Consider the following 16,788-nt stretch of genomic DNA (forward strand, 5'->3'; position numbering starts at 1 on the left):
ATATAAATATACTGTGTCACATAACTAATAGAAAAAAAATTACAAGAAGAAAATACAAATTTGTGTGGCAGAACCACTGGACTAAACTGTGTCGCTGAATATAAAGTAGTTACATCCAGCAACACTAGCACAGGAAATACCTACAAAATAACTAGAAAGATATCAGTCAAAGAGGCCATTTTCCTTCAGAAACGTTGATACTTTTAGTACATTTTGCTGATATTTCATTATATATTTTTTTACTTTTAATGGAGTATTTTCACATTAATGTATTGTTACTTTTATTTTAAGTTAAGACTTTGAATACCTCTTCCACCACTAGACTTTGACCACACCGCGATCCTTTTGGAAAATATCTGAAATATGTGAGACAATTTCTTCAGTTTATTGTTTCAACAAAGAATAAATTATAAAATGATACTTTAAGGGAAAAAGAAAATAAAACCATGCTATTATGTGGTTGACATTCATGCTAACCAACGATGATGATGGCGATTGTATATCTCTAGTCTAAAACACATTTTACTACTATGTAACTAATGACGCTCACATGAAATACAGGGGATCACATTCATGGGTTAGGCTGGCGTCTTTTACACAAATATACAGCACGGTGGCTTTATGCAATATCAAAATACAAAGATGGGAAGGAAATGTGAGGTTTTTCATGAAAGTATTAACCAGCACCCTTTCATGTCAAGACAGAAGAACATGGAATCACATTACATGTCTGTGAGTGTGTGTGTGTGTGTGTGTGTGTGTGTGTGTGTGTGTGTGTGTGTGTGTGTGTGTGTGTGTGTGTGTGTGTGTGTGTGTGTGTGTGTGTGTGTGTGTGTGTGTGTGTGTATGTGTGCATACTTTAAAAAAGAAGCTGCCTGCCTGGTCATCCAAACAGTGGAAACAATGTTGGTGCAACCGCAGTGCTCCCCCCACCCAACCCATTAACATTCACTCCTTCCAATCCCTAAACTCAAAACTGAACTGCAATAATAAAGAGGATTAGTTCTCTTTTCTGGCTTGTTTCTCAGCAAAAGAAATGTATATTTGTTGAAGCCTGCAACCCCCTCACCAGGCATCATATCTGCTCCTTTTCGCCCCACATTTTTAAGTTGCTTCATTCTTTCATCTCCACTTTCCTCCCCGTGTCCCTCACTTTCCCTCCACAGCCCTCCATCTCTGCCAGTAATGCTGACTCGTCTCTCCCGGGATTGTGCCTGCTTTGATTGGGAGCTCAGAAACCATAGCTAAAACAAACACATGCCGTTGGCCACCTCTGAACACACACACACACACACACACACACCTGGAAACACTAGCCTTGATTACTCCTGTCTGCAAGCGGTAAGAAAGGATCCAAAATGTGAGTGTGTGTGGGTGTGTGAAACGAAGAAGGTGAATGAGGCAAACTTTACTTGGGTAGCAACTTTGAAACACACAGACTATTCCTTTGCGTCTACTCGCACGCGCACGCGCACGCACGCACGCACACACACACACACACACACACACACACACACACACACACACACACACACACACACACACACACACACACACACACACACACACACACACACACACACACACACACACACACACACACACACACACACACACACACACACACACACACACACACACACACACACACAAAACCTCTTTCGCTCTGGTTCTGATTTACCAGTAGTATGTCAGCCTTCACCAGCATCCCCCCTCTGTGTGTGTGTGCGTGTATGTGTGTGTGGGTGTGTGTGAGTGTGTTGGGAAGACGGCAGAGCAGCATAAAGGGCTCTTTATTCGAGTTGGACAGGGAGAGGAAATCAGCTTTAGATGTAAAAACAGAGGGAGCAAGAGAGAGATGGAGACCACAGGGCTGCACATCTGGAGTTGTTACAAGGCTTCCTCCTGCCTGCCAAGAAAACGCCGACATTCCTGCCCTCGCTACAAAGACCATGGAGCCTCTGCTCTCACTCCTACACACACACATCCATCACTCACAAACCACATATACATGTACCATAAGAGGAGAGGCGCACATACACCGAATGGAAGGGACGAACATGCAGACGCTTTACGAAAACTCAGATATGCCTTCACGTGAGACGTCCTCCCATCTGCCCACACACACTTTCACTAAAAAAGTTTTCTCTCCCTCGGCCGCCAATCCTTCACTCCCTTTCCAAACTTTACGACACACACGCCAACTGAATGCGTCTCACTTCCTGTTCACCTTTGACCTTCCACTTTCTCCCCAAAAGCCAGAGAAGAAAGAAGGAAAGGGAGGGGGGGGGGAGCCAGACAGAGGGAGGGGAGAGGACAAATGGGGGGCCGGCGAGCTCCTCCTCCTTCACTCTCCATATCTCCTCTCTCTCTCCTTCCTTTTTCTCCTTCTGTCTCTTAAAGTCGTTTGCCACGTCGAACCACCAGCCGGTCCACCTTGCTCATTGCCGGAGTGGCTTTTTTGCTCCAGGAAGCTTTAGTAAACAAATCCGAACAACTCCGAAGTCGCATTTGGACACCATCAGCCTGATTTCGCCTCAATGGCTTTGTTGAATGAAAGGATGTCGGGAGATGAATTGGGGCTAACCAGTCAAGAAGGAGAAAGAAATAATATCAGCCAAGAAGAAGAGAAAGACAGCGAGAAGTGTTGAAAAGAGAGCAGACGGTCGAGTCGCAGGTATCCCCTCCGCAAGGAGAAGTTTATTTCCGTTTGGCATGAGTCAATGAGACAAAAGGTTATGTATTCTGGTGTTTTAGTGGGAGGTGTTGGGTCAGACTTAGTATGATCTCAGTTGACCACAACTATTCGCTGCTAAGAGAGATTGAGAGCAATTGGAGAGGAAAGAGCTGGCTTTGGGGTGTTTCTGTCTTTTACTGACAACTTAATCTCAACAGTTTTTTAAACTGTTAGCGTTACACGACAAATCCTGGATTTTATTTATTTAGTCTTGGCCTGAGGGTCAGCCAAGTTTAGTTGTACAAATTTGCACCAAATGAGGTATGACCCCTATGTGTGTGTGTGTGTGTGTGTTTGTGTTAAGATATGTGTGCTCTTCTTCCTCATTCGCTGTTTGTTGTCTGCTTTAATCCTTTTCTTTTTAAAACAGACCTAGAAAGGAATTTGTTTTTTTTGCATTTTTTGAGCAACACTTAATTAATTCTTGGTTTGATTTCACCAATAATATCCAATTAATACAGATAATTTACTGAATAATACATGAGATTATTTCAATGGATCTATTACACTTCAACATCAGAGGTCCGTCTGGAATGCTGCTTCTCACAGCGCGAAACAGGAGGGAATGTCATTGAATCTGCCAATCAGCAGCTATCACCTCTGTCTAACCTCTCTCACTCCTCCACCTCCTCTTCCTTCAACTCCCTGCTGGCCCCTTCATCCATCCCTCACATGCCGTTTCTCCTCCAGCCCGCACATTCAGCCTGATCAGCACTTTGTAGCAGTCAGACAATGAGAGCAGAAGGAGCTGGACTCAAGAGTCAGACACTTGAATCGCAGTGAGTATAGTTTAGTGTGTGCGTGTGTGTGAATGTATCATGGCATCTTCCTACTGATCGTGGGAGCTCATCTGTGTGTGCACGAGGAACACCTTCTCCACAGCATCCTTTAGTTGCCCAGCCCGCCTGCCCAGTGTTCAGACTACCTGTTCAGGAAGTAGTGGTTGTACAGTAGTCTGCACATTGGTTAGGCTGGCCGGGGAAGCACGGGACGACTCACAGTGTCCGAAAGAGGGACAAGAAAGACAGCGAGAGCCCTCCAGATGGCATCCAGCAAGCTAAAAGCATATTTAAGATATGGGAACATGCAGCACCACCCCTCGCCCATCTGGACAAGCGATGCACGGGCCGAAAAAAAGCACCCCAAGGCTCCACCACAGAGGCTTGGCCCTCGCATATCCTGGATTTATAAGTGACAGATACACAAGTCCCAAATTATTTTTAAATCTGTTTACTGAAACATGAGCTCACCAGTTATTGTGCTGTATATATAGTCTATACAGTATTTCTTGTATTGTTTGATTATTCATTGATCTGGTCTGATGAACTGTAAAATAGTTTGAAATAGCTGAAATAAAGATGTTTGGATATGTTTTTGACATTGTTTCTATTATTCTTTTCTAAAGCGAGTTACAAAATCACAGATATTAAACAAATACTAATCCACAAAATGGGGAAATCCCGCATCAACCGATAGAATCATATTCATACAACTGTAAATGATAGTTGCATTATATTCCCAACATATTGTTCTACAAAACTAAAAGATCTAACTGAGAACTAAAACCAAAAAGAGTTCAACCACATAGTGGAACTGAACACGTAGCCAAAAAGAAAAAGACAACTCAAACACACAGTAAACCCCCAGCATCGCACTGAGCTCTTGACCAAGATGTACAATTACGTCTCTGCCTTCACTGCACCAACTTTACCTCAAATGACAACATAATGTGCAGGGAGGCAGGGAGCCACCATACAGAAATGTTTGAAGAGAAGCCACTCTATCATTTTGTATAGCTGCCCGCCAAAAAAAGGCAGAAAACTATTTGTGGCTTCAGTGTTTGTAGGTGACGTCAAGGGAAACGTTACTAGTTTAGCTCGACCCCCTGCGTCGTTTCCATAATGTGTTGTTTTTCTACCACCTCATCGGGGTCGCAATGTTTCTTCCAGTCCGTCTGTCTTTGATAAAGCGAACCCACAGCGAGCGTACCATTTTGAACTGCTTCTATCGCTCCAGAACACAAAGCGGTGGAGAAGCATTCACACGGTGTCTCATCACAGAACATCGTCTGCTGGAATGAAGACCGCAAACCAACCTGTTTCCATTTAGAGCCCCGCCACAATGTCACAGCCCCAGGAACATGCACACAAGCACACGATAGAACACACACACACACACGCACACACAGACACAGACACACACACACACACATCCACACACCGTATGGCAGACGTGTTTCTGGTGAGTGCGTTGAAAGCAGCAGTCTGCTGTTTCCCCCCAGGATGTTTACAGCTGGGATCACCAGGCGAGTCTGGCTTTCTGGCAGCTTTACAGCAGGAGCAGGGAAACCCGGGCACACACACAGAGTCAAAAGGGGCACCCTAAATAAATACAGCCGATGAAGTAATCTGTGTGTGACAAATATAAATGTATGAATTTGGTTATAAGAATAAATGAATATCACATGTGCTGGCACTTTATAAAATCACAGTTGCGTGGGTCTTTTTTTATGCACATTTTTGTTTTCTTTTCAACCATCTCTCTCTCTCTCTCTCTGTCTTTCTCTCGCTCTCTCTCTTGCCTGATTCAAAGAATTGGCATGTCCTGTGGTAATACAGACCAGAAGGCACACACACACACGCACACACACACACAAACACACACACACACACACACACACACACACACACACTCACACTCACACTCACACTCACACTAACCAAAACATCCTGGCAGCACTAGTTGGGTTGAAAGTTATTATTAGTGTCTGGGGGTGGTGTGTGCATGTGTGTGTGCATGTGTGGGGGGGTGTGTTTGTGTGTGTGTTTTACCAGGCTGAAGCAAGGGTTTTCCCCATGACGAGAGGCAGTCAATAAAACAGTGTTGCGTTGTTTTGCCAGGTTGTTGAAAATAAATGAATGTGTCTGTAATGAAATGCAAAAACTGCAGGAAAAGATGCACTTTCTTTTCTTTTAGCTAAACATAAAACTTTTTATCAACCGTGTATATTTTGGCAAAGTATCCATCCAGGTGCACATGTGAGTGCAAACCCTCATGAGCACATTTCTAGTGTGTGTGTGTGTGTGTGTGCTTGTGTGACTGGACTTTTAAAAAATGTTGAGCTTGGATAGAAAACAGAATTCGTATTATCTAAATAACATGCAGTGCCCTTAAGCCTCTGCACTGAGCTTTAACACCAGCACCATGTGTTGGTTTTGGGTCTCCCCGCACACTCGCAGTTTCACGTTCAAATAAATATACAGTACAAGAAGCGAGGGAAAGACGGAGGGTGGGGACAGGGGAGAGGGAGGGGGTGACAAGGAAAGAGTGAGACAGAAAGAGAATAAAGAGACCGATGATGGGAGGATGAAGAAGTGTTTCATCTGGTTTGGGGATAAACCGTTGTGGATGAATGAGAGAGCAATGGGAAATGAGGAGAGGACAAATATATAAAAGTAGGATATAAAAGCTAAACCAAGCTCTTTCTCCTCCCCACTCTATGCTTTTACCCCCAACTCTCCACTTTCTCTTCCTTCACATGTTCCTTGTTACTTCTGCTGCTAACCAGCTAACAAGAGAGGCTCCTCCTCCTCTCTCCTCCCCTACAACCCGGTCCCTCTCCTACTCTGTGCCCCTTCTTTGAAATGAAGGTTATTGGAAGCAGCTTGTGTGTGTGTGTGTGTGTGTGTGTGTGTGTGTGTGTGTGTGTGTGTGTGTGTGTGTGTGTGTGTGTGTGTGTGTGTAATTGGGAACAGGGCAGGGCAGGGGGCTCTGGTATGCACATGTGTGTGCCAGCTTCGGTGTCTGACATGCTGGGGGGTCCTGACTTTGCGAAGGCCTTCTTCATTCTCCACACACACACACACACACACACACACACACGCACACTTATGTCAGCGAGCAGTGTGGCTGTGGCGAAGGCCTGGAGACAGTGAGACTGTGGCTAGCTCTTAATAGTTCTGCAAAGCATCATGGGATACCGCTTTGACCAGTTGCCCCAGTAAGCAGCCGGGTCAAATCAACTTGGACCAGAGAGTGTAACATAATCTCTCTGGTGGAAGCGCGGGGAGAATAAACACAACCAACTGAAATAATCCTTCTGGTTTTGTAATTTGTTGAAAAATATAATACAAGTTATGTTGTTGAAATGATTCAGACAGAGATGATGGTGTCTCAGGTTGTGCAGTGAAAAGGATCACAATACAATGTAATGTTCCAGTGTAATAATCCACAGTCAAAGGGGCTTCTTGAACATCACTGTATCATTGGCGTAGATTTATTTTTCACACATGCCATGAGTGCTTTATTTTATTGATGAATGTATTTTTGATATTTTCCACACTCTTTGAGACTACACTGCACTACACTCTACGCACACAACCCCTGCACATATTTTGTGTTACACCTATTACAAACCAACCAAAGCACAGCCATGGTGAGCTCAACTAGTGATCTGAGCCACACACTGAGGGTGTAGTGGTGGTCTGCTACATCATATCATAACGGAGGTAGTAATGTAATACTTATTGCGAGGTCACGCAAAAGAATTTCAAATAATTAAATGTTTTATATATAATGTATTCATGGAAATAAATACTCAAACGCAAACATTGTAAAAGCTTTACAAAAAAAACACTATTCTTGATAATAAAAGAGTACTTTTAGTGACTAATTGTGTTTTTTTTTGTCAAGAACTCCTATTCTGCAAGGTTTTAAGCTGCTTTGTTTTTTAGACAACAATACAAAGCAGACAAACAGGAGATTTGATTGGCAGCTCAGATCCAAAGCATCAATCCTGCAAATGTGAATCTTATCAAAAAGGCTGCCCAAAGTGAAGAGCATCTCACCTCATCGTCTTTATACCAGGACAAGGACTCGGCGGTGAGGACAAACCAGTACTCCTTGGCTCCTCCCTTCATGATGCTGATGTTGTTGATGGTCAGCCAGCCCTTCCTGATCACCTGAGAGACACACAGACAATAAGAGTAAAGGGAAAGTGATAGTAAATAATATACATCAGGCTAAAATCATCATTTCCCACATACATTCCACTAGCTTAACACCATATGTGTCAGCTCATGTGTGTAACACACATACGTACCTATGCTAACACAATACAATGTGATATCACTGCTTCTGGTGGAGATAAGAGGCCACAAACAACAGCAGGGTGATGCACACCTACATGACTAAACACATTCCTCACACTCTTTTTATTTCTTGTATTTCATTCTCTCGCCCAACCAGAAACTATAAACACATACAGTACAAGGTGTGCATGTTATTTACCTTGAACCGATCGCTAACTCCTCTTTCCGGCTGAATGAGAATGTGGAGAGAACGCCAACGCAAGGCATTTAGTAAAGGCCAAGTACACAATGTTGGTCAGGTACCAGCACATTAAAGCTGGCTGCTGGGACGGCAGCGAGGGGACAGCAAGCAAGGTGGGGGCAAGGGAAGTAAGGAGGCTACAACAAGAATGGGCCATGTTAAACCTTTCTGAGGCCATGCAATGAAATGCAGGAGCCAGACTGGTTTATAATGTATGTGATTTTTGAAGAAAAGTGGTGGAGTGAGAAAACTTCGGAGGGCTGAACTTGCCTTTAATTTCTTCCTTAATTTCTGCTATTTCTTGATTAGAAAAAGAGTTATAGGTCGACACTGCATGTCAGTGTCGGAAATTATATTCTATATCTGACTCTTTATTTCGGATTAGATTTACAGACAAAAAAGTAAACAATACACCTTTTATGCTTCCTGACAAGTCAATTTTGTTTACATTGCCCAAAATATAAATAATCCCAACCACAAAGTCGTCTGTGGGCGTCTTTTCATCAACAGCCAGAATAACTAAATTGTTTCAGAGTGCTTTCAAATCTTGACAACATACAACACTCTCTATCTTAAGATCCTAAATGTGTTTGTTTAGGCAAAAACTTAGACTAAATGATTCAATGTAAAAATGCCTGAGAATGCATCCCTGCACATCTGCACTAATCTGCATAATATTCCCCTATTTATTCATTCAGCATATGTATTTGGTATCTTTAAAAGGTTTCTGATCTGGACAAGAATCAGGAGAGCAGAAGTTGTGGGGTCAACTACATCCATCTGTAAACAGGAAGTGAAGATCACCACTTTGTTTAGTATGTGCCCCTAACCTTTGACCCCGACCTGGGTGGTTGTTATTACAACTGACAACTACGGAAGGGACATATGTCGAGCACAATGCAGGTCTTCATTCCCCCTGGCCTTCTGGAGGAATTTGGAAAGGCATGTAATAAAAAAAAAAAGGATAGAGAGTGGAAGTCTAGTAATTGTCTTAAAGAAAAGAAAATCTCTTTGGATGCAATTTAAGAACACATGAGTTGACTTTCTCTTCATCTAGTTCAAACTACAGCTGTGGGGCATCTCATCACCGCCAAAGCAAACTGGCCTCAGCATTGAAGTCACATCTCCAAACTGAGCCTTTCAACTAGGCAGAAAGATACTGTGTGGGACAGCATGTTACAGAGGAAAGGGCAGCAGCCAAGCATCCCCCACAACAGCCACCGGCCGTCTACTGGTAGCACTGGTAGTATGAATAGTATGAAGCTCATTTCATAGACAAACACTCATGAATCCACTATCAACTATAATACAGCACACATAAAAGACAAGTACATGTGTCCTGACTTATGCAGAGCGTAAAAAAAAGAGCACATACGCATGAAAGCCTACCTGCAGACATGCACACACACTGACACTTCAAAAACACACACACACACACACACACACACACACACACACACACACACACACACACACTACTCACCATGACCTCATCCTGAAGCAGAAAAAACACAGAGAGGAAGAAAAAGAGGACGAGACACAGCAAAAAGAGAAATCACTCAGGGGAAACCAAAATGACAGCTGAAGAGAATAAGATTAACAAATAAAATTTGGAAAAAAAATAGAACATGCTTAGAGTAGGATGTAAATCATGCAAAATATTGGTTTATTTTACCGCCGATTGATCTGGTAATGTGACATCGTTACAGCAGCCAATTACTGGTTCGTCAGTCTTAGTGCGTTTGTCTGTCCGTCATTTAGCACCCACCAAACAGCCATGACAAAAGGCACCATGAGATACTTTGGGTGATTTGTTTTTTGATTTTCTAACATTGTGACCACTTTTGCTTTCATAACATGCACATCTGCACATACTTAACTCTGCACTTGCCAAATTCTTTCTATTTGATATTAATATATTTGTTGAGACTATCTTTCAAGATTCGACAACTGCTGTGTGTAACAGTGTGTGCTGTGTGTAACATGTACAAGAGCTGTACAGGCCTGCATTGTCTAAGATATGGACGGTTGCCCAGGGCAACAAGATACTGTGTAGCTGAGCTACATTTAGCATGGGCATGAGTGCTAACCTTCTTATATACAGTCTATGGTGCTAACAGAATAAGGTCTGAGGGGAAAACTGTTCAGATGTCATGTTGCTGGACAACACACAAACCACACTGGAGGAGTTCAGTCTGGAGTCGTGTTCCGGGAGCTGTACTGTACTGTACCGTAAACTGTCACATGAAAGTGACAGTCTTTGTTGGACATGATGGGATGTTGAGTGTTATCAAAGTACCTGGTTGCCAGCAGCTTTCTTCTTGTTCAATTGGTTGATCCTTTGCTGAGCGCTGCACAACAAAACACATCAACTAAATTTCTGCACTGCAAGTGCACATGAACTGGTTTTCTAAGCAGTAAACACCACGGAGACGGTAGTTTTTTATACTCTATAAAGGAGAAGACGAAACACAGAAACTTACTTGGCAAATCCAATGAAGTCCTCATGGTTGGTGTTCATGTAAGACAACTCAATGTCTATCAACAGCAACACCTGAGCAGAGAGAAAGAGAGCTGTGATCAAAGAAGGCCCATTCATCGATAGTATTTTAGAGCTTCCAAAGGTTTGGGGTTTTAGATTGATTGTGTGTGCTAAACTGACATGCACATCTTTCATATCTTGCACATTGTTTAATTTTGACAAAGTAAACTTAGTTTTGCTTGTACAATGCAGCTTTTGAGTCGAGTTGCCACTGTGTGTAAAAGTATCATTATACACATTTCATTTATCTTTCAAATACATTTGTCAAACAACTACAATCCCAATGAAAACATGTGCAGCATATGTTTGAACCTTTCAGAATCAACAGCAACAGAGAACATTAAATATAACATTCCCAAAAATGTTACAAATGACATTATATGCTGGAAAGTAAACCTATGTAAAAATATAGTATATATATTTATTTAATTTTTTTTACCTGGTTCTTAGTGCGGTTTTCTCTGTCCCTGATGTGCTGGGTGACGATTCTCTCCATCTCCTCTCTCAACAGGGGATACTGAGCCAGCTGTGAGCCCAGAGTACAGTGGGTAGGCAGCAAAAACACACATGCCAACTATCACAAATCTATAAACAGACTTCAGAAAGAAATCACTTAACTTTTTATCTCAGTGAACCACAACACACAGTTCCACCAATACAACAGATTAAGTTACATAAACATAAGCAAACAGGTTATGTTTAGAGGAGATTACCCCAGACTTAGCTCTAGTCTCTGCACACCCTGACCAGTGGGTGGATTTGAGCTAAGAGTGGACTTTATGTGCAAAATGTCTATTTGTTAGAACATAGAACGAATGCAGAAGAATAGTGCAAAGTCTGTGATATTACCACACAAACAGAATAAACAATGTTTCTGGCAGAAACGCTTCTTTTTCCCAGCACAGTGTGTGTCTTTTTTTCCATGAGCTCATTGCAAACCCACAAACGCAGACATTGGTGGGCCTCCAATGTGACACAAACACATTTTGAGAAGTGTGAGGAAAGAAGAAAAATCAAAAATCCCAGCGCAGGAAAGAAAAATGTTCGCTGTTCTTGCAAGTTACAATGCATCTTTCATGTCTGTCAGGTGGTTTTGGTGAGTGTAGTGTCAGTAGGCTTCTGGTGCTCAAGATGATTTATCGCTTCCTGGATTTGGTTCAATTACAAAGACGACATCCAGAATGAATAGTGTGCTGCAGGAGTCCTAAAACCCGGAAATGTGTTCCCATTTCTTTCTGTTTCCCTCATTTCAAAGTCAACTATTTTTTTTTTAATGGGTGTTTGGTTCGATGCCTGAAATAAGGTCTGTGGTTAACACAAGCTTGAGAGATTTTAATGTTTTGTTCTACAATATAAAATACATGAGTAAAAAAGAATGGAATTTTGAAGCTATTACATCTTAAAAAAGGTGGTTAACAAGTGAATTATGGAGACTACAAAGCATCATCACATTGACCGTTTTCTTTTTAAAGTTCTGTATATATTCAGTTTTCATAATTGTTTTTATCAGATCAGAAAAGCTAAAGCACACTAAGTAAAAAAAGGTTACACATCTGTTTTGTAAGAGCATACCTTGACAGCACCTGGCTAGTTTACAGTTGAGTCAAATCTTTCATTTTAATATATGTGAACAGAACAAATTGTAAAAAGAAAAATGTAATACTACATCATTTGATGAGGACCACCATCTCATGAAATCACTACAATACGAGCAAATTGTGAAAAACGTGAAAATGAAACATTTACAAAAAAAATAAATAAACTGTGGGGTGAAAGCAACATAATTTAAGCTACTGGAAAGGTGCATTGTAACGTGAAGACTGTCAAAGGCTGTCAAAATCTGGTGATGTTGACACAGAGGCACAAAACTGAGAGAGAAATGTGTTGGGATATTTTTAAAAACAAGGCTGCAGGCAGAAGCACTCACAGTGATTCAGACTGACATGCAATGCAAAGGAGCAGGGAGAGAGGGATGAGAGAGAAGATGATGGAGCAACACTTCAAACTGACCCCTTGGTGGATTTCCCCAACCACTGCATATTATAATACAGTATCTTTAAATACAGAATGTCTCTGAAAGTGAAATCAAGATAAAAGTGTGACAAGAGAAATCCAAAGGAGGTCACACTGTCTTTTGGTCATGTGCTTTGCGAGGAAGCAGCCAGTTCAAAGGGTTAGAGGACGACAGGATGGACAAGACAAAAGAGAAATAAAAGAGGAATAAAGAGACACTCGAAATACGTCAGTTGGCCAGTGGGTGGAACTACATGATCAGTCCATCCACTAAATTATGTCATAGTGACAGAGACAGAAACAGATATGATTTTGACTAACTTAAATCAAAAGGGAATTTCAGAGGTCAAATATGAAGAAAATGATCTAACATGCAGGTTGAGAGGCAACAATTTGTCAATATAAGGCCAATAACTGACAGAAGGCAGATACATTTTTACTTACAATGCAGACTAAATCGTAACAGTTGTAAGACCGGGAGTGAGGATAGACCGATATCTGCTGGCTAAAGTTTATGACCAATGAAATACTTGCAAAACTAATGTCATTCCCATCAACCTCAGCTTAACTTTCTCTTTAGCACTGATTGGCAAATGTTAGCATGCTAATGCTCCAAACAAAGATGATGAACTGGAGATTATTGCTCATTATATTTGTCTAAATACACAGTCAGTTCAGCATATAAATGTCACTTTAAAATACTATAAAGAATACTGCAGTTCAGGCCTGTTCTTCCCTCTCATACATCTCAATACTTGACTGCCGAGCCATCGGTCTACCCGTTTCTGTGCGATTAACAGAAAGTCAAAGTGCCTTAGTTCTCTTTGGCATTTTACCTTTTGACTACACTTTCGTATGGTGGAGGTGAGTTCGCTCACAACCATATCTATACACTTCAGTGTGGGCTCCTTCAGCTTTTGGATCTGCTTTTTCACTATGGCCTCAAAGGCCAGATCAGGGGTGAACAGCCCCGTCCTGTAGGGATAGGCAGGGAGGGAGGAGTGGAAATAAAAAGAAGACAAAAGAAGGGTGGAGGGAGAAGAGAAGTACAAGCACCAAGGGAAGAGTTGTAGGAAGACATAAAGGAACAGGCAGATGGAGAAAAGTGAGAAAGTGAGAAAGTGAGAAAGGGAGAAAGGGAGAAAGGGAGAAAGGGAGAAAGGGAGAAAGTGGAGGCGTGAGAAGAAGTACAGATGGTGAGGTAAAACAACAAGAGACGGATGATGAAGGTGAAAAGAAATTGGAGATGGAACGGAAGAAACAACAGATTTAAAAAGTCGAGGAGAGTTATGGAGGTCGGGAGGGGGAATAAAAAGCACAGAAGGAAGGAAATGCAAGTGAGACATTTAGTTTCCCCTGGAGGCATTCTACAGCAAGACAGTGCTGGAGTCTCTCTCTATCAATAAAGAGCAAACAGAGAGAAAAAGACAAGTGAAAGACGAGGGAAAAGAGAGAGGTCCCAGCCTGCACGGCTCCACAAACCCAAAACTCCAAGGCCGCAGCTGTGCACCCCAAAGTTCAGCGATAACGACCCGATCCCTCCTGGTCTCGACCCTTTCTCCACCCATCCCTCCTTTTTCTTTGGCTTTCAGCGGGAGTGTAATCGTAACAGTTATTATCCCACAGCCTCCAGGTTTGTTGCGGTCCAACCGCTGTTAAAATTGTTTAGGAACAGTGGATCAATTTGGCTAATGACTACCACTTTTTCTTTTGGCCACACTCACAAGTGTCTGCAGCTGAGAGTGTGTCCCCAGAAGAGCAGTTAAAACCTAAGAGTCATGGCTCCTGTCTGCTGCAGGTGCACAACTGCGGCCTCACACACAAGGAAGTATGGACGCTGAGGTCATCCAATATGGCTGCCAGGTATTCTAAATGATTGACGCATCATGACCTTTGTATTTAAGCAAAGGGGGAAAGAACATCCAAGTCAAGGCTCTACAAGTAGAACTCAGACTTTGTGACTTGAGGACCACTTTAGTAAAAGTATAAAATCAATTCCAAATCACTCCAAAGAGGTGATCATCTTTTCTCTGAAACGAAGCTTGCACAGTGACGGCCTCAAGAGAGACAGGAGATGTCCCAATTCCACAATAAATACCAGCTCTCAGTTGTGCACACAACATATATGTGCAAACAACATAATAACAATAACATAAAATCTTATTAGAATAATAACAATAATAGTTGTAGTAAAGTATTAAAGTAATAATATTTGTGTGCACAAAATGAAGAATATCTTTCAGGGCTGCGGGAACTCCAAAGGAACAATCATTTAGCTTTTTCTTAGTTTAAATAGAAATTGCATTAGCATTGAAAAGTACTGTACAAGTTTGATGTATGTCGTAATAAACAGTAAAGTACACTGACCTCTTGTTTACTAACTGCAAAACAGTATACTATGACAGCATGTAGTACATAGTGTGGAATTGGAACGCATTTATTCTGTCAAAACATCATAACTGAGGCCGCTCATAAAATCTTTTATGGGCAACCATATTTTAATGACCGCTCAGCCTCCACACTGGTTTTCTTAAACACAGCTTTCTACCACGGTCAGTCTGTCCAGCCAAACCAGTCCGAAGCGGTACAGTAGGCAGGCAGGCGGGCAGGTATACCGCAGCCCACCCTGCCACTCCAGGTGTCCCCTCGCTGTCCGAAGAAACAACGAGGGCTGGAGGGAGCCAGGTGGTTACAGTAAAAGGGAGTGAACAGCAGGGGGACTTTGCAGAGGAGGGTTGGAAATACTGAAAAAGTGCTATCCACTGTTTACTTTCATTGTTTACCTTCTTGGTACACTGCCTAACCGTATTGACTAGCTCAGAAATGACCATGTCCACACATTTGGTGCAAGGCTCTTTAATCTTCCCAATCTGCCTTTTCACAATGGTCTCAAAGGCCATGTCCGGGGTGAAGAGGCCAGTTCTGCCCGACAGAGAGAGAACCAGCCACAGGGCCAACAAAAAGAGGAGGACGGTGGAGAGAAAGACAGAAGGAGGGAGGAGGGTTGGGTAAAGAGAAGAGTGTTAATTGTAAAGAATTACCCTCCGTTTTTGAGCTTTTCCCCCAAAACGTAAACAGACACAAATTAGACAGAGAGAGAGAGAGAGAGAGAGAGAAAGAGAGAATGGAGCTGCAAATGTACATGTTCTAGGAACTATTTAGTTATTTTAACAAATGTTCAAGTAATCTGTACTTGTAAATGTATTCAGCAAATATCGAGCCATTTTTCCTCAAGAGTAAAGAGTTTGTGTGTTTCTGCAGACGAGTCGGTGTGTTGTCCATCAAGAGGATGAGCGCGGTCTCATTTGATAAAGAAAATGTAATGTATTCAATTAATTTCCATGGGGGACAACATGTTTTGGGATTCAGGATCTCATTGTCAACATTTCTTTTGGACAGTCCTGCAAATACCATATTTATGCAGTGACTTAAAATAGTGAATTATTGTTTTGTTTAAGATCTGTTATTGTAAGTGGCACAAGGACTCAGGTTCCCAAAATACTATTGCAACCGAAAATGCCTCCCTGACAACTCACCACAAGGACAGCCTGGAAACGTTGGGGTGGAACTGGGCCCAAGTCATTTAAATAACATGAATGTGCCATCAAAATCCAAAATGTCAGCAAATGTCTGGATATGAATATGGCCTTTAACAAAAAAAATGGTTTACTTTTATTAAAATTCAAGCAACCAAATTTAGATTTATGATCCACTGGTAACAGCCAAACCTCCAAACATTACATTTATTACTACCTATTAACATCCTCACTATTGTCTACGCTGATACTGAAACAAGCTCTTTATACATTCCACACATACTTGTCTCCCACAGACACATGACCACCCATAAAGCCAATATATCTTGCTTCTCACTACATCCTGTTATGACCAAACACTATTTTAAAAACATTTTGGCACCAAATTGAAATTATTTTTTTCCTGATGTTTTTTGTCTTGTTAGATGATCATTTTAAAAAAGCCTATGCACACACCAGCAACAATGGAAAAACAAACCAAAATAAAATGGAAAGGCCACAAAGAAAAATACGGTGCAACCTATCTCATCACAAATCTTCTCGAAGTGTACAGAGGTCTTTGTGATTAGATAAGCAAAGTCAGTTAGATGCAGTCTGGCTAGCAGAGGTGACGGAGATGGAGATGGAGA

General features: G+C 41.9%; 1 protein-coding gene across 2 annotated transcripts in view; it reads right to left on the minus strand.

Moving 5' to 3' along the window:
• Positions 1 to 16,788, minus strand: part of dnm1a (dynamin 1a) — a 43,905-nt gene that overhangs the window by 13,144 nt on the left and 13,973 nt on the right. Inside the window, exons 10-16 of one of the 2 annotated variants that reach the window (XM_034546678.1) lie at positions 15,407 to 15,545; positions 11,050 to 11,136; positions 10,552 to 10,622; positions 10,368 to 10,419; positions 9,552 to 9,563; positions 8,027 to 8,056; positions 7,585 to 7,698 (exon numbers count right to left, since the gene is read on the minus strand). In XM_034546678.1, the coding sequence (XP_034402569.1) occupies positions 7,585 to 7,698; positions 8,027 to 8,056; positions 9,552 to 9,563; positions 10,368 to 10,419; positions 10,552 to 10,622; positions 11,050 to 11,136; positions 15,407 to 15,545 (505 nt within the window). The remainder of the gene's footprint in view (positions 1 to 7,584; positions 7,699 to 8,026; positions 8,057 to 9,551; positions 9,564 to 10,367; positions 10,420 to 10,551; positions 10,623 to 11,049; positions 11,137 to 15,406; positions 15,546 to 16,788) is intronic. The other variant, XM_034546679.1, reaches the window with a different exon arrangement.

Source organism: Cyclopterus lumpus, chromosome 12 (assembly GCF_009769545.1).
Source record: "Cyclopterus lumpus isolate fCycLum1 chromosome 12, fCycLum1.pri, whole genome shotgun sequence".
Classification (NCBI taxonomy): domain Eukaryota; kingdom Metazoa; phylum Chordata; class Actinopteri; order Perciformes; family Cyclopteridae; genus Cyclopterus; species Cyclopterus lumpus.